The sequence below is a fragment of the Corylus avellana genome, chromosome 3 (assembly GCF_965113065.1).
Source record: "Corylus avellana chromosome 3, dhCorAvel1.hap1.2, whole genome shotgun sequence".
NCBI lineage: Eukaryota > Viridiplantae > Streptophyta > Magnoliopsida > Fagales > Betulaceae > Corylus > Corylus avellana.
Window position 1 is genome coordinate 36,441,494 of NC_142492.1, and position 17,754 is coordinate 36,459,247.

General features: G+C 36.2%; 3 protein-coding genes across 4 annotated transcripts; 2 read left to right on the forward strand and 1 right to left on the reverse strand.

Moving 5' to 3' along the window:
- Window positions 1-72: 72 nt before the first annotated feature.
- LOC132175177 (DNA-directed RNA polymerase V subunit 7) lies at window positions 73-2,041 on the forward strand. Of its 2 annotated transcripts, none has more exons than XM_059587032.2 (3): window positions 73-173; window positions 262-339; window positions 1,220-2,041. In XM_059587032.2, the coding sequence occupies exon 3, from the start codon at window positions 1,239-1,241 to the stop codon at window positions 1,764-1,766; it is 528 nt and encodes a 175-aa protein (XP_059443015.1). In that variant the 5' UTR covers window positions 73-173; window positions 262-339; window positions 1,220-1,238; the 3' UTR covers window positions 1,767-2,041. The 2 variants fall into 2 exon arrangements, with proteins under 2 accessions (XP_059443015.1, XP_059443012.1); XM_059587029.2 differs by having other exon boundaries at window positions 1,223-2,041.
- A 277-nt stretch (window positions 2,042-2,318) lies between these two features.
- On the reverse strand, window positions 2,319-4,389 carry TIM8 (translocase inner membrane subunit 8). Its single transcript, XM_059587033.2, has 2 exons — window positions 4,143-4,389; window positions 2,319-2,737 (listed from the first exon to the last, which is right to left on the reverse strand). The coding sequence occupies exons 1-2, from the start codon at window positions 4,188-4,190 to the stop codon at window positions 2,549-2,551; spliced, it is 237 nt and encodes a 78-aa protein (XP_059443016.1). The 5' UTR covers window positions 4,191-4,389; the 3' UTR covers window positions 2,319-2,548.
- Window positions 4,390-8,361: 3,972 nt separating this feature from the next.
- LOC132173459 (uncharacterized) lies at window positions 8,362-16,327 on the forward strand. The gene is made up of 4 exons (XM_088514698.1): window positions 8,362-8,560; window positions 10,931-11,141; window positions 11,324-16,062; window positions 16,146-16,327. The coding sequence occupies exons 1-4, from the start codon at window positions 8,399-8,401 to the stop codon at window positions 16,233-16,235; spliced, it is 5,202 nt and encodes a 1,733-aa protein (XP_088370824.1). The 5' UTR covers window positions 8,362-8,398; the 3' UTR covers window positions 16,236-16,327.
- Window positions 16,328-17,754: the final 1,427 nt, after the last annotated feature.

Consider the following 17,754-nt stretch of genomic DNA (forward strand, 5'->3'; position numbering starts at 1 on the left):
ATTCTTTAGGCTGCTTGAGTAGGGCAAAATCCACCAATACCGACCGGTCCGGGTCGGGTCGGGGTAAGACGTGATAATATGCGTTTTTTTCCCCTTTCAAAAATGAAAAAACCCTAACTCCAGACTCCTCTCTGTGTCATTTTTGCTGCTGCCGGCCGCTCCCTTTTTAAAGTGTTCGTAAAACCAAACATTTCTTCTTTGTTGTGCTCTCTGATTCTGATTCTGATTCTGATTCGCTGATTGTCTAATTGTTTCTATCAGGTTTAGCGTTCCGGAGGCTGTCCCGTCGCCGTTCTCAAATTAGCTGCTGAAAAATTCAAAGCTCTGTCAACACCAACGGTTATTCCCTTTCCCTGGTTTTGCTTTGCATGTTCTTCACCATCTTACTTTTTTAATGCGAAGTCAAAACTATAGAGGAAAGTTACAATTTAGACTGAAACTTTCCATTGCTGGCTTAATTTTCTGTAATTCCGAGCTTTTTGTTTTGAGAAACACAGTTTTGTGCTTCTGGTCGTTCTGGGGGTGTTTTACACTGTTAAAAATGGAAGCTTTTGTTCGAGATATTTTTTTTGATAAGTAATGAGGAGTTGCACTCAATCTTTCCGCCAGATTTTGGAACTTCCCGTGTAAATTCATAGTTTGGTTTGAAAAATTCTTTGTAGGTTTGCTTTTACCTCTATCAACTGGCTGCATTTTGGAATTATTGCCGTTGGCCCGTAAGTACTGTGCTGTTTGTGTTGTCATTTAGAATCAGTGAATCACCAGGATCACCCACACGGCAGTGCCACTCTGCAACAACACCACACTGCCATTATGACCATATATGTTGTTGCTTACTGTTGTCCACTGCTCCACTTTATTTACACCACCATCTCCACCATGTTGGCCTGTTAAAGCTGTAGTGTATATTATGTTGTGTGGTGTGTTACATTTGTGGGGCCATGCTTCTCTCCTTCTTCAATGCTGAAAATTGTATATGATAGTATTTGATGTCAGATATCATGCTGGAGAAATAGTTAAATGATGCATAAGGTTCACAATTATTTGCAGAACTTTGTTCTTACTATTGTTTGTTTGTTTCTTTCAGCTGACTGTATGGTCCATCCTCTGAATTTTTTCATATGGATGACTTACATCTCAGAAGATGAGAACACAGACAGAAATTTAGAAAATGAAGTTAGCATACTCATGGTTGTTGTCTTATTCTTTTGGTTTATAGCAGGTGGGGGGAAAACAAAATGTTTCTCAAAGTACAGTTGCCCTGGAATGTCATAATCCCTGCTGAAAACCTGGATGCAAAAGGATTGATGCTTCAACGGGCAATTATTATTCGCCTGTTGGGCGACTTTGCTGCCAGAAAGGCCACGAAGGATCTTGGATATTATCATGCTGTCACTACTCTGGATAGCATAGGAGAGGGAAGAGTCAGACAGCAAACGGGAGATGTTATCTTCCCAGTTGTTTTTAGCGCCATCACCTTCAAGCTGCACAAAGGAGAGATTTCAGAGGGGGTTGTCCACAAGGTTCTGAAGCATGGGGTCCTCTTGAAATGTGGGCCAATAGAAAACATTTTTCTCGCTCCCCGGAAAATGCCAGGTTACTGCTATGAGGGCGGGGAGAGTCCAGTGTTCCGGGACAAGCTATCGAAGATCGAAAAGGATGTCGTGGTTCGTTTCATTGTGATTGGAACAATGTGGTTGGAGGCGGATAGGGAATTTCAGGCACTGGTCAGTTTGGAGGGCGATTATTTAGGACCAATTTCTTAGTGTTAGGAAATGCTCACCCTGTATATGTGTAGACCTGCAAATATGTTTTTGAACCTTGCCAATGCTCATGCTGCCCTACTACTTCCAAGTCCTCCAATCAAACTTCTTGTAAATCTCATTTTGGCATGTTTACAGCAGCTTCAAGTTTTCATCCGTAAGAAGGTAAAAACTTCTGGTAAATCGCATTTTGGCTGTCCAAATGTGGTGTTATTTTGTCAGCAGGCACACTTAATGGATATTATCGTGGCAGATTACAATATTTCTTTTTTGTTCCATTTCCTCGTAATTCATTTTATCCTTCCCATTCCAGCGTTCCTTTCCTTGCGAACTTCCAAATACAATCTACTATCGAATGGTGATCCGAGGTTACTTTCGGCAAGTGAATGTATGCTGCTACTAAATTTACCATAAAATATTCACATTTGCAACACCATACAACTTTTAGCACACAACATCACATCACGAAAAAGGGTTTATTCATAATCAAATTTCGTTGCTTCCTCAATCCTCACAGCCACCAAGCCTTCAAGCAGCAGATAATAAGCTTAAAACTGTAACTAACCACAACACGCTACCAATTCATTCATCATGAAATGCTCAGGAAATTGATTGCTGAGTACTATAAAATTGAAAGACATCTTAATGTAATATTTTCATGAAAATGAAAAGAGATTTACTTCCAAAAATACAAAATATCTTCAGCTGATAATTTAACTGAGGACACCACAGGCAAAAAAGACCACATCTTGTAATTGGGATAACACATCGATGCTCCTAGACCTTCACTGCATGTTTTGGAAGCGTTTCATGATAATGACACTCATATCCATATAACGCCGAGCACAGTTTGAAAGGCAGCTAGACTCACTGGAGCTGAACTTGCTCCCGGGTGTACCAGTGATGCACTTGTCCCAGCAGACATTTGTGAGCTTTCCCACCATCTCATTAACCATGGCTCTTTCCTTCTCTTGCTGCATAGACACCACAATTTACTCAAGAATCAAATAAATAGTAAATGCAACTTGGTACTAATATGACTTACTAATAGTGAGAAAAATAATAACCATCATCACAATCGCCACAACTACTACGTATCATTGATCTCATAACATACCTTCTTACAAGAGTTGAGTCTATGAAGGGCTAAATCAGTGTATAAAACTTGTACAGATTAGAGTCAGTCCCAACATGAACATACTCAGAAAATAATCACATAAATGATACACGCAACTTGGTACTGGTATGACTTACTATTAACGATAACAATAATAATCATCATCACTACCACCACCACCATTATCTTTTCTTGATCTCAAAATGTATGTTCCTAGAATAGTCAAATCCATAATGGGCTAAATCAGTGTCCAAAAGCTATACAGAGGAGAATTGGTCTTAAAACCATGCTGACATCTTAGATAAGAAGCAGGAACAAAGGGAATGCATGATAAATTACCACTTAACCTAAAACCTTAAGCTAAAAGAAAAGATAAAATTCAATCGTTTAATACTACTTTCTACACTTATGAAGCATGAACAAAAGAAATGTATGATAAATTACCACTAAACCTAAAAGTTTAAACTGATACAAATAGGAAAATTCAATCATTTACAACTTTGCTCAAGTGTAGACTGAAACTCTCCTTCAACAAATGTGGAGATAGAGTTAGGGTTTAGGTTCAAACTCATAATCACCAGCTTTGACACCATAATAAATAAGCATAATCTCACAGGAAAAGTTGAATTCGATCACTTAATCAATATTCTAATACTGCAATGGAGGCAACACCAAGAACTAAACCATCCACTTTTGATATCATCTAAACAAACAGCCAGCTAAAAACAAATTAAGTAAAATTATCGCTATACTCTTCAAACCAGATTCTTTTACCTTTTCTTTTTCTTTTTTTGGGCCAAGGACTTCATTCAACGAGAAACCCAAATATGCAAATGCAATCCCCCCTACCTATTTAAATTGAACCAACCATTGCATATAAGACATCCTTAAGAGGATCCATTTCGTCAAGTCCTCGACTTGGAACAACCAAGCACACTCGAACCCACAGTACAATATTCCGGAAACCAGACAGCAAGCTTATGGGTCAACAAAAAGAAAAGGGCTTTTCGATTTTCCCATATAGACCTAAGTACCAAACGCTCAAATTTATAAGATAATGTTCCAGTAACCAGACAACCAACTTATGAGTCAATAAACCAAGCATGCCTAATAATCATGAAGTACAATAATCACCCATTGTAACATATTACGAAGTAAAATAGATAATATTAAATTTTCTCTTTCCTTTATTTCAGGTTTCTGAGAATCCAAACACCAAGAAACCAAAAAAAAAAAAAAAAACAGATATTGAGGAAACTTACCGCGATAAATTGCGCTAGTTCATTGGATTGGTATTGTGACGGATCCATTGAGTGAGTGAGTGAGAGAGAGAGAGAGCGATTGACTTTTCGGTAGCTAAACCCTCTGTAATCTGAAATACCGCAATTGTTGAGTAGCTCAAGCGCGCTTCTAAAACCCTAAAAGCGACGACGCCTACAAGCCGAGGAAGATAGGACAAGGGGTCGAGAGTAAATGGGCCCGTTTACGCAATACGACTTACCATTTAGACGGATCAAGGCTTAGGCCCAATGGATTCCACCACATTGCCTAATGTCTGAGGAGTCTTGCAGGCGTGGGGATGGAAGAGTTTGGGTTTTGATGAGAGCTGTTTAACGCTTCTTTCCTTTGAGAGGCCGTTCACGACGTAGCCCATTTTTTACCTTAGATGCTCTTAATGTAATCTTAGTCGTGAACCGGAGATGATCCAAATCCGTGATACATAAGGGGAGTTATTAATTTATTGAGTTTAGGCTCATAGAACATTTCAAATTATGACGCCTATAATTGAAGCCTAAGTTTTAATCACAATACAACATGAACTATAAATGGATTTTTCATAGAGTTGGGAGTCAAATTAAACTTTCACAAGGGTTGAAAGTTGGCTCTCTTCATTATGTAGGAGTGATTGACGGATTAAGATCGCCTACAATTTTAAAATGATTGTATATTCTCAAACTACAAAAGTTAAGCCATTTCGAAGCATCAAACAACTTGGAAAATGTCACCTATTAAAAATATGGTATGTTGTCGAAGTAGTTATAAAAAATTTCCCTTCCAAAAAACTTATTATTCACTTTTGCTTCTTCTTAAAAAAACCAAAAGACACTTTGGTGCTCAAAGCTTTTTTACAATATAGATAATAATAGCATAATGAAAATATACACAACGTAAAGAAACGGCTTTTACAATATGCCACATTTTTAGTAGATGGTATTTTTCAAACACTTTGATGTAAAAAAAAACAGCTTAAATGTCATAATTTGAAATTATAGGAGATCTTGATCGGTGGTCAACTACTCCTACCTACCCTCCTCTCTCATTAAAAAGAATAAGAAGAAGAAGATGTGCTTAAGTAATTGTAACATGTGGCATGAATAATTGATATATGATATGTTAAACAATTTACATGACATTAATTTATTAGTTTGGCTTAGCATATCATTACTTAACTGGATAGTAAAATTGATGAGAGGTAAAAAAAAAAAAAAAAAGCTAAAAAGTACATAATTGTCAAAAGTTAAAACTGATAGGGAAAATTGAAATTCCATGAAAATAGAAGAATTGGATTTGATTTTTCCCAAAAATTTCATTAAAAACCATGCCCAATAAATCAAGCCGAGTGACCTTCGGCCTTCCACCATAATTCCACTCTCCGGAAAGCTCATGCAAAGTCCCAAATGCAATATATATAATATTTTTTTTCCTCAAAATCGCAACACCTTTATTTACCTTCGTTTTTTTGCAGAGGCGTGGCAACTACCCAGGACAGGAAACGCTCTTCCAGTTGAATTCCACTTTCCTTGGGAAACTGAAAAGGCGACGCACGCATGGGTCGAATCATGCAAAGCCCAAAATATTTGGATAAACTCAGCTCTGGCCTGGCCCGGCCCAGCCACTACTGAGTGCTTCAAACCACATTTTTCCTCTATAAGAGAAAGAAAAAAAGCAAAAAAAGAAAAGAAATCCTTTTAGAGCCTTCGGCAACAAGGCAAGGCGAGAGTGGTGTTGGGTCTTCCACTAGAATTCCACTTTCCAAGGAATAAGAAAAGGTGGTCGAATCAGATACCTCATGCAACGCCCCACTTTGATACTTTGTAACTTTCCGTACACCCCTGACACCCTTTTCTTTTCTTTCTATCCGATTCCTTCACATGTCTTTTTGTGTATAATCCCAAATGTGCGAGGCTGGCAAATCACTCTCTTCTTATTCTTGGGTGTTTTGTAATTTTTTATTAAAAAAAAAATAGTAATAAGAAATATCTATGAGATATAAGGATGAAATAAGATTAAAATTTTTTGTGAGCAAAAAAAAGTTATTTGATAATTTTTTTTTTTTTCTTCTGTGGAGAAGTGAAAGAATAACGATAAACACAACGCTGACGTGCATGAACATTTATTTATTTATTTTTATAATTAAAATATTTATAAAAAAAAATTTGCTGGGCGTGCATGACTATTCATACACGCCAGCGTTATGTGAATCATTACTCGAAGTGAAAATAAGGTTAAGGAGAGGAGAGAGAGATTTGCCAAATGTACTTCTCCCAAAACAAGATTAAATTTTAAAAAAAATGAGAAGAAATTTCTCTTTAACCATCTAAGGGTGCGTTTGACAAACCCTGTAAACTTTAAAATTTCCTAATTTGGATCACTGAATTTTCAATTATTCTCGATGTAGACTCTTCCGTCAATTTTAATAGTTAAAAATACTAAAAAAGACCAAAATATTCATAATTTATTTATTTTTAAATAAAAAAACATTTTAAAATTAAAGGTAAAGTTGAAGTTTTATACAAAAGTTATAAATAAATATCATATAACGTTTAAAATGTGAGGAATGACTCACAATAAAAGCAATTGAAAATTCAAAGTTCAAATTAAAAGATCTTAAAATTCAGAGCAGGTAAAATCACTAAAGTGAAATTCTTCTCAAAATTATTACTAAACAGCTTTCTTTAACTTTTCACTCGTGAGAAGTGCCTTCTAGTTAAACTTCCTGCCTCGAAAAAGCTGCAAAGTTCACTTTCGACTTTCCGTACAGACCCTATTCCTTCTCTCTTTATTCCCATCACCTTTATTTGACTGCATTGAGAAACCCCTTCGTTAAGTTTTCTCAGCCTATAATATTATAAAACAACAGTGTCTGTTTTAAACAATTTACATGACATTCATTTATTAGTTTGGCTTAGCATATCATTACTTAACTGGATAGTAAAATTGATGAGAGAAAAAAAAAAAAAAGAAGCTAAAAGGTACATAATTGTCAAAATTTAAAACTGATAGGGAAAATTGAAATTCCATGAAAATTGAAGAATTGGATTTGATTTTTCCCAAAAATTTCATTAAAAACCATGCCCAATAAATCAAGCCGAGTGACCTTCGGTCTTCCACCATAATTCCACTCTCCGGAAAGCTCATGCAAAGTCCCAAATGCAATGTATATAATATTTTTTTTCCTCAAAATCGCAACACCTTTATTTACCTTCGTTTTTTTGCAGAGGCGTGCGCGTGGCAACTACCCAAGACAGGAAACGCAGCCTCTTCCACTTGAATTCCACTTTCCTTATGAAACTGAAAAGGCGACGCACGCATGGGTCGAATCATGCAAAGCCCAAGATATTTGTATAAACTCAGCTCTGGCCTGGCCCGGCCCAGCCACTACTGAGTGCTTTAAACCACATTTTTTCTCTATAAGAGAAAGAAAAAAAGCAAAAAAAGAAAAGAAATCCTTTTAGAGCCTTCGGCAACAAGGCAAGGCGAGAGTGGTGTTGGGTCTTCCACTAGAATTCCACTTTCCAAGGAATATGAAAAGGTGGTCGAATCAGATACCTCATGCAACGCCCCACTTTGATACTATGTAACTTTCCGTACCCCCCTAACACCCTTTTCTTTTCTTTCTCTCCGATTCCTTCACATGTCTTTTTGTGTATAATCCCAAATGTGTCACTGTGTGAGGTTGGCAAATCACTCTCTACTTATTCTTGGGTGTTTTGTAATTTTTTTTTTTTAAAAAAAATATAGTAATAAGAAATATCTATGTGATATAAGGATGAAATAAGATTAAAAATTTTTGTGAGCAAAAAAAAGTTATTTGATACTATTTTTGAAAATATGTTTTTTTTTTTTTTTTTTTTGGTTGAAAAGTGAAAATAAGGTTAAGGAGAGGAGAGAGAGATTTGCCAAATGTACTTCTCCAAAATAATAATAATAATAATAATAATTTTTTTTAAAAAAATTATTACTAAACAGCTTTCTTCCCTCCTAGTTAAACTTCCTAGTTCCTGCCTCCAAAGCTGCAAACTCCACTTTCTGACTTTCCGTACAGAACCTTTTCCTTTTATCTCTTTAATCCCATCACCTTTATTTGACTTCATTGAGAAACCCCTTCGTTAAGTTTTCTCAGCCTATAATATTATGAAACAACTGTGTCTCTTTCATTCTCAGTCTTCTTTCACTCTCTTGCTAAGCTAAGATCTGGCTTTTGTGTGTGCGCTTTGGTTTTCTGTAACGTACGGACATGGAGACGGCAGCGAGAGAACACATAGAAGCTATACGTAAGAAAAAGTTTTCGATTGGAGGGGAAGAGAACCCACTGACGGAGGATCTTCATCAGGCCGTCAAGAATCTCTCTGCTGAACTTTATGCCAAGGATGTCCATTTCCTCATGGAACTCATTCAGGTTACTTCCTAACTCATTCTCTCACATGCATGCATCTTTAATGGCGATCCATATGGTGGAATTCTAGCTAGTGACCTTTGTTTGATGCTGTGGAAATGGAGGAGGACTCCATGGGATTACGATGTCTTGTTGCTTTTGTTTTCTTGTTTTCAATATTTTTGTTAGTTTTTAGATTTTGGGAAATGTTATATTAGCGTTCGTTCATTTTCATCTGTCCAAAGATTCAAGCATATTCAAGGAAAAAAATTTCTCTAACTTTCAATTGCAGTGTCCTGAGTCAGCAAAAAGACAAAAATAACCTAATCTTTTTTAGTAAGAAAGATAAAAATACTCCAATAAATTCAGGAAAAAAATTAATATTTTTCTTAAAAAAAAAAAAAAAAATTACAGTTTACCCCCTCAAAGTTGACAGCGTTTTTTAATTCGAACACCAAAGTTTCAATTTTTGCAATCCACCCCCCCAAAGTTTCAATTTTTTGCAATTTGACCAATTGTATCCAAAATTTTCCATATTGCCCATAATTTATTTATTTATTTATTTTTATTTTTTATTTTTTATTTTTCATAATTTTTTTTTAAAAAATTAGGGGTGTTCGTAGCCACCCTTTGCCCATCTGGCCATTTTTGCATCCCCAAATTTGTTTTTTTTTTTTCATAAAAATAAAAATAAAAATTAGGGGCAATATGGGAATTTTGGGATAATATTGGTCAAATTGAAAAAAAATTGGAACTTTGTGGGGGTGGATTGCAAAAATTGAAACTTCGATGTTTGAATTGAAAAACGCTGTCAACTTTGGGGGGGTAAACTGTAATTTGTCCAAAAAAAAAAAAAAAGCATTTTTTTAAAGATACGATTTTATACCAAATCGCATAAAATTTACTATTTGGAATTGCGATTTGATAATAAAATTTGCATTTTCAAATTGCTGGGAGAGACTAAACTACGATTTTAAAGGCCAAATTGTGATTTTGCTAAATGCTTAATTGTGTTTATAAAATTCACGTTTTCAAATCACATATTTTAAAATCTCTATTTTTAAATCACTCTTTTTGAAATCTCAATCCAAAACGGACCTTAAGTTTCTACACCCTGCATTTTTTTTTTTTTAAAATTCAATTTTTTTTTGAATTTTATTTTCTTCTATTTTATGAAAGGGTATTTTCTTCATTGGGTGGGAGCAATGACACTTTTTGGAAGTTTGAGGAAGACTGAAGACATTGTTCAAATTGAAAGTTTGGAAAGAACATTGTCAATTATATGGTAGTTTGTGAGAAGTATCTGCATTAATTCTTCTTCTTTTATAATCTATCAAATTACTTCAATTACATTTTTTTTTTTAGAGAAATGCTAAACATCCCCAGTTTTTGTTCCAAAAATTGGAACTAACTTTTGGAAAAAAAATTTGAAATATGTAGTACTTCTAATTTTTTTTTTTTAATAAAATTTTCATATTGATATTTCTTTTTTATGTGCTTAAAATTCTTGGACAAAACGGGTCATCAAGGTTATAACTCAACCGATAATAAAATCTTAAAAATAATTATGTAATTAATGATTAATATGTATTTTGAGCAACTCAGGAATAACTTGATTTTTTTTTTAAAAAAAATGAATTAAGTTTGATCATATTATTTAGTTTAGTAAAAGGTTTGAGATTGGCCCATCCTTAAATATATTAAACTTGACTATTCAATACTCAGAGTTTGACTTGGCTCGACTCAATTATTACCTTATGTTCGATCCTCCCAATTCCTCCTAGCTAAATGCTGGGGCCGAAGTAAATTATAGTAAATAGGTTCAATTAGAGGAGGTAATTTTTGCTGCTATTTGCAAATCTTCCATCAACCCAACACAAAATATTAATGTGTCATTCAAAAAAAAAAAAAAATTAATGTGTTAATATTGAAGGGTCGTAACGGTTATACTAAATAATTTGAATTAGGGTTGATGCCTGGACATCAATAATATTTAAAACTTTTATATATATACATAAATTCAACACAAAATTAATTAATTAAAATTAAAATGAGTCCATTTATAAGCCTGAGCACCGGCAAAATCCGCCACTTCGCTTTCCACAACGAAGCAGCATCGGTTTCTACAGCAACCCTCCCACTTTTTGCAATCCCCACCAACTTATATATGCAAAAGCCCAATGATATCTTTTGTTTAAAAAAAAAAAAAAAAATTATTTAAATGTATTATGCTACGTAGAAAATGTAGTTGAAGATTGCAATGGCTGCTACCAGTATGATCATGATGATTCAATGTTAGCCAAGTTATTTATTTATTTTTTAGCTGAGCATTTTAAGCCATGATTTTTGTTAAATTAGACTTTAGAAATGGTGGGATTTTTTTCTTTTTTCCAGAATGCGGAAGACAATAACTACTTGGAAGGTGTGGATCCATCGCTTGAGTTCATCATAACTTATCAGGACATTACGGCCACGGGAGCTCCAGCGACATTGCTGATTTTCAACAATGAAATAGGTTTCTCTTCCAAAAATATAGAATCCATTTGCAGTGTTGGTCGCTCCACCAAGAAAGGCAACAGGAAACGCGGTTATATTGGAGAGAAAGGTAGGTGACGATGATACTTGATTTTTTTTTTTTTTTTTGGAAAGAAGTCAGAGCAAGAAAACACTGAATAAAAGTGTTATACTGTCCAAATATTTTCAGGGGAAATTATCTTTTTATTTTATTTTTATGACTAAGAATATTTTTGTTGCTCTAGCTAACTTATTTCTGGTCAACATATTCAGGTATTGGATTCAAGAGTGTCTTTCTGGTTACTGCTCAGCCGTGTATTTTCAGCAATGGATATCAGATTCGGTTCAACGAAGAGCCTTGCCCATATTGCAATCTTGGGTACATTGTTCCAGAATGGGTGGAGGAGAACCCAACTCTTTCCGACTTATGGCAAATATATGGTTCTGGAAATACTCTTCCAACAACGACAATAGTCTTACCTCTGAAGCTGGATAAGATCGAAGCCGTGAAGGAGGAGCTCTCTAGCATTCATCCTGAAGTTCTGTTGTTCCTCTCGAAGATAAAGCGGTTTTCAGTCAAGGAACATAATAACTATGCTCAACTCAATACCATCAGTGCAATAGCTATCACGAGTGAGACTGACTTTGTTACGAAGAAGAGCATTGATGCTGAGTCCTACACACTCCATCTCTCAACCAATGAAAAGGAGGATGAAGGTTCCGACAAAGAATGCAGTTACTACATGTGGAAGCAGAAGTTTCCTGTCAGGCAAGAAAACAAAGTGGAAAGGAGAATGGAAGTAGAAGAGTTGGTGATCACGTTGGCTTTTCCCTTTCAAGAGCGTCTCAATAGAGGGATGAGCTCACCTGGCGTCTATGCATTTCTTCCAACAGAGATGTTCACTAACTTTCCCTTCATAATGCAGGCAGATTTTCTTCTTGCATCATCAAGGGAAACAATCCTCTTGGACAACAAGTGGAACAAAGGGATTCTTGATTGTGTGCCCTATGCTTTTATCAATGCTTTGGTCTCACTAATCAGAACAGCAGAAAATGCTCCAGTATCTAGTTTGGCTCCCATGTTTAAGTTCATTCCTGTCAACAGTTCTTCTTATAAAGAGTTGAATATCGTGAGGGAGTCAATCAAAGCAAAGCTTGTCGAAGAAAATATTGTTCCAAGCGAGTCCTACACAAAGCAGAAATTTTTTCATAAACCTCGTGAAGTTTGTAGGCTTATGCCTGCTTTTTGGAACATATTGGATGAGGCAAAGAATGAAGGGGTGAGCTTGCTTGATCTCTCATCCCATGGAAATTATATTTTGAGTTCTGCATTTGATAGAAAGGAGTATGATCACATATTGAGTTTCTTGGGAGTGGAATCTGTCAACAACATCTGGTATGTGAAGTGCATCGGGAGTTCTAATCTTGTTGCAGGAGTGTCAGACGAGACGTATATGGATATTTTACTATTTGTTGCTGATAATTGGAATTCCATATTTCATAACACTAACATCAGGAACATACCACTAATAAAATATGTGGGTCTCTATGGGGATGTATCTTTGTGTAGCATAAATGAATGCACACCTGGGAACTGGATGCGGGTGGTGTTATCACCACAGAATCATATGGCATCGTGGCTGATTGATTGGAATAGGGAATTCAGATGTGTGGGTGGTCATTTTTTTATGCCAAAAAGTACGCAAGAAGCTATCTTCTCCTCTAAGAGGGTGTGGGAATGGCTTGAAGCTCACGTGAGGATTAATGTTCTTAAAGTATATGACTATGCAGTTCGCCTAAATTATTATCTCAAAAATGATCGGAAGCTTGCTGTTGCATTTGTTCACTTCTTATATCACGCTCTCTCTCAGAATCATCTTTCAAAATCGGAGGTAGCAAATTTGTGTCTTTCTATGCCGATCGCAGATAACTATGGCAGTCTAACCACTCAAAGAAAAGGGGTCCTTGTCCCAGCTAATGGAAGCAAATGGGTGGGATTGGTTGGTTCGAATCCATGGAGAGGTGAAGGCTATGTCGAGTTAGGAGAAGACTACTTGCATCCAGGTCGTTTTGCAGGTGAATTTACTTCTGGTAAACAGCTTTTAAATTTCCTAATAACTTATGTTGCAGCATCTGATATCCCCTATATATCTCCTCCCAATGCTGCAATTCCTGCTGTTTCTGCACCACTTACGAATGAAAATGCATTCTTGCTGTTGGATTGGATTCGAAACCTCAAACAGAGACATGCTTGGATTCCAGAGAACTTCTTGAAATGCATAAAGGAAGGTAGTTGGCTTAAAATTACTACCAATGGCTGTTCTGGCTACCGACCACCATATCAGTCATTCATGTTTTCCTCTTCGTTGGGAAACATTTTGCAGAATGGATCAATTCTTGTTGATATTCCATTGATTGATCAAAGTTTTTATGGAGATAGAATAAATGAGTATGAGGAAGAGCTGAAGACAATTGGAGTCATGTTTCAGTATGGAGAAGCATGTGAATTTATTGGGAAGCATCTTATGTCTCTTACAGCTTCCTCTACTTTAACTAGAGGCATTGTGTTTTCTATCCTTAATTTCATCAGATTCTTGAGGGAAAATTCACTTCCTCTGGATAAATTCATCAACAGTATCAATGAAAAAAAATGGCTAAGGACATCCCGTGGGGATGGATGTCCAGTTGAATCTGCTTTGTCTGATGACGAATGGAGAGTTGCATCTCAAATTAGTGACATTCCCTTCATTGATAAACATTACTATGGGGAGGAAATCCTTTCTTTTAAAGAGGAGTTAAGGTCACTTGGTGTGTTAATTGGATTTTGTAAAAGTTACAATCTCGTTGTAGACAATTTGAGGCCATCTTCACGCTTGACTTTGCTTACAGCTGAGGCTGTTCATTTGATCCTTGAATGTATACGTCATTCGAGATCAGCCAACAAGCTCATCGAGGCATTGAAAGGTGTGAAATGCTTCAAGACAAACATGGGTTACAATTCTCCAGGAGAATGTTTCTTGTTTGACTCACAATGGGGTTGCATCCTACAGGTTTTCAGAGGTTTCCCATTGATTGATGAAGGTTTTTATGGAAGCAGCATCTTGTCTTACAGAAACGAGTTGAAGAAAACAGGGGTGAAGGTGGATTTTGAGGATGCGGTCAAGGTATTTACTTACTGTTTCAGGCAGCACGCGTCTTCCATAACAAAAGAAACAACAAAAGAAACTGTTTTGTCTTTCCTGTCATGTTATAGACAGCTAAAGGACACTCCATTTAAGTTTCCTTCTGATCTTTGGAAATGTATCCGCGAGGAGGAGTGGTTGAGGACACGACTTGGTGTTTATAGATCTCCAAGTAGTTGCATTCTATTTGGGCCAGATTGGCAATCTATTTGTCCAATTACTGTTCTCCCTTTCATAGATGATAGTGACAACTATTATAGCAAGGACATTCATGAATACATGGAAGAGCTGAAGGTGATGGGGGTTGTTGTTGATATCAAAGATGGTGTGAAGATGGTAGCTGCTGGTCTTTATTTTCCTCAAGATCACTCCTGCATAACTCCTGATAATGTTCTTAAGCTGCTGGAATGCATCCGCATTTTACTACAAGATTGGGATTATTCATTTCCGGACAAATTCTGGGAAGAAATTTCTCAAAAATGGTTGAAGACCCATGTTGGATATAGGCCTTCAAACGAGTGCTTATTGTTCAATTCCCATTGGGGCTCTTATTTGAAGCATACTGATGGACCTTTTCTTGATGAAGGCTTTTATGGTTCTAGTATTACATCCTACAAAGAAGAGCTCAGAGCAATTGAGGTTACTGTTGATGTGGAAAAAGGATGCCCATTGATTTCCAGCCACCTTGATTTCCATCTCGATCAATTTTCTACAATAGTTAGAATATACAACTACTTGAGCGAGTTTAATTGGAAGCCAGACAGTGAAGCTACCAAAAGGATTTGGATCCCAAATGAAAGTCAGATTGGTAAGTGGGTCGGCCCCGGGGAATGTGTTTTGCATGATGAGGATGGTCTCTTCAGTTTGCAGTTGCAAGTTTTGGAGAAACACTATGATCCTAAGTTATTGAACTTTTTCTCCAATGCTTTCCATGTTAGGCACAATCCTTCAGTTGATGATTACTGCAAGCTTTGGAAGGTTTGGGAAAGTTCAGGACAACCATTGTCGAATGCTGATTGTTGTAAGTTCTGGGTGTATGTTTCGAAGCACTGGAGTGAAAAAACTGAGAAAACTTTGGCTGATTGCTTGGTGAAATTACCCGTTGGTTCAGGCTCAGATGGAATTTTGCTGTCCTACAAGCATGATGTTTTCATTGCTGACGATCTCCAACTGAAGGATCTTTTTGATCAGTTTTGTCCTCAACCTATATTTGTATGGTACCCTCAGGAAAGCTTGCCTTCTTTACCTCGGAGAAAGTTGCTTGAAATTTACAGAAAAATTGGGGTTCGCACAATATCTGAATCTGTGCACAAGGAAGAATCAATGGATGTTGCTCATCTTAAGCAAGTGAACCCAAAGGAGACTGTGCTTAAGAAAGGGATGGTTAGACTCATCCTTGGTTTTCTTGCTGACCCTACAAGGAAAATCGAAATGGAAACGAGGCATGACGCTATCAAAAGGCTTCTGAATATTACTTTCCTTGAGGCATTTGAACCCATTACTGTGAACTATAGTTTATCACTTTCTACTGGGGAAATTGTGAAAGCAAAAGCAACCCGGGTGATGCTTTGGGATAGAGAGTCTTCAAAGTTCGTAGCACAGAAGCTGGACAGGTCTTGTGGATACAAAAATGTCATCGAATATGCTACATATTTTTCTGAAGCAATATCTGAGGGTTTGTTGTGGGATAACAACGATCATATTGGTGCACTCTCTGAGCTTGTCAAGTTGGGCTTCTTGGTGGAATTTAATGAAGAAGCAGTCGGTTTTTTAATGAACTCCAAGAGTTTGCAGATTTTCATAGAGGACTTCAACGCCCTCTGTCTCCCTGTAAGCACCACACCACTTTTGATGTTTCATATTTTCGTATCAAATTTTATTTATTGTTATTTTTCTTAATGTCTTATGTGCAGAGTGACAATGTGGCGGAGCTCGAGTGGCTTTCACAGTTTGTAGACGACTCACCCAAGTCTCTGGTGACTGGAGGATCCAGTGTGTCTTAGAGCAACAACGCCGGCCACGAGATGAAAATGTGCATTAGGTGTTAGCACTATGATCATGTTATCAAGTTAATCAAATTCTCACCCCTGTAATCTTTTCCCCGTATTTGATTAAAAAGAAAAGAAAAGAAAATCCTATTCTCTAATTTTAATTTCCCTTTTGTAGGCATTTTGCATTTCTTTTTTTTTATTATTATTATTTTTTTTTATTTTTAATAATGAGGGTGTTTAGATCTTTGTCCTAATTAATGTTCGAGTATATGTTTCAAACTCTCCACTACTATGTATCGAGTTGAGCTTATGAAGGGCTTAATCCATATATCATATATGTAATGTTTGAAATACATATGAATGGAGGAATCAAAAGAGAGTTGTATAGTCAAATCAGAATTTGTAACAAGTGGAACAGATAAAAATGGAAAGGAATTGATAAATTACACTTTTGACTTTATGGAGTTTTGTATAGAATATCAAAAAAAAAGTGACTCAATTTATACCATTATTATGATATTCCAATACAATTGTATACCAGAAAAATAAATGAATTCGGGGTTTGATCTGTTCAATGAGATAAGGATATAATAATCAGAAACAATATAGAATTAATTTTTTCATTTTTTTAGCACTTACCTTCTTCGTGTATTCAATTGATCAAAAAATAATTTGCAGAAAAGAGAGATATTCTTACCTATATTTTTTTTAGTCTAATTTCTAGATCCATCGTGCAAAAGCTACCTTACTGACATGACATTGTAAACCAAGCATGCTTAATAACCATGAAGTACAAAAAGTTTGGAGAACAGCGATAAAGTGAAGGATCCATTAAATGGGGTTGCTCAGAGAAACCAAAATATTCAAAAAAAAAAAAAGAAAAAAAAAAGAAGAGGAAAAACAGAGACTGAGGAAACTTACCGCGATAAAGTGTGCTAGTTAATTGGAATTGGAAATGTGAAGGATCCACTAAACCCTCTGTAATATGAAATACCGCAATCGTTGAGTAGCTTACGCGCTTTTCTAAAATCCTAAAAGAAACGAGGCCTACAACCCGAGGAGGAATGGAGAAGGGGCCGAGAGTAAATGGGCCCATTTACGCAATACGAGTTACCATTTAGACGGCCGAGGCCCAGGCTCAATGGACTCTATTTTACTATAATACGTAAAGAATAGTATCCTTTTCAGTCTAAAATAGATTTGAGAATATTCAATTCATGACTAAGATTTTTTCTCAGAAATCTTAAAACCACAAATGGGACACCTGTCCTATTAACAAAAAAAATAAGAATAAAATACTATTTAAGATTAAAAATAAATAAATTAAAAAAAAAAAAGGATGGCCATCTTGGCCATACGGGGTGGCTAGACCATCCCATTTTAGGTGGGGGTGGCTCCAATGGTTGACCAGGGGTGGTCTGGCCACCCCCAAGGGCCAAACTAAAAAAATAAAATAAAAATAAACCCATTATTATTATTATTATTATTTTTAGTTTGGCCCTTAGTGGTGGCCGGATCACCCCCGTTGGGC

What these genes read in the sequence shown, in the direction of transcription:
- LOC132175177 (XM_059587032.2), top strand. Translation starts at nt 1,239, where the DNA reads ATGTTTCTCAAAGTACAGTTGCCCTGGAATGTCATAATCCCTGCTGAA.
- TIM8 (XM_059587033.2), bottom strand. Translation starts at nt 4,190, where the DNA reads ATGGATCCGTCACAATACCAATCCAATGAACTAGCGCAATTTATCGCG. An exon ending in AACTAGCGCAATTTATCGCG is followed by an intron (nt 2,738 to 4,142) that starts GTAAGTTTCCTC and finishes GTGTCTATGCAG; the next exon opens with CAAGAGAAGGAAAGAGCCAT.
- LOC132173459 (XM_088514698.1), top strand. Translation starts at nt 8,399, where the DNA reads ATGGAGACGGCAGCGAGAGAACACATAGAAGCTATACGTAAGAAAAAG. An exon ending in TCCTCATGGAACTCATTCAG is followed by an intron (nt 8,561 to 10,930) that starts GTTACTTCCTAA and finishes TCTTTTTTCCAG; the next exon opens with AATGCGGAAGACAATAACTA. An exon ending in TCAACGCCCTCTGTCTCCCT is followed by an intron (nt 16,063 to 16,145) that starts GTAAGCACCACA and finishes TCTTATGTGCAG; the next exon opens with AGTGACAATGTGGCGGAGCT.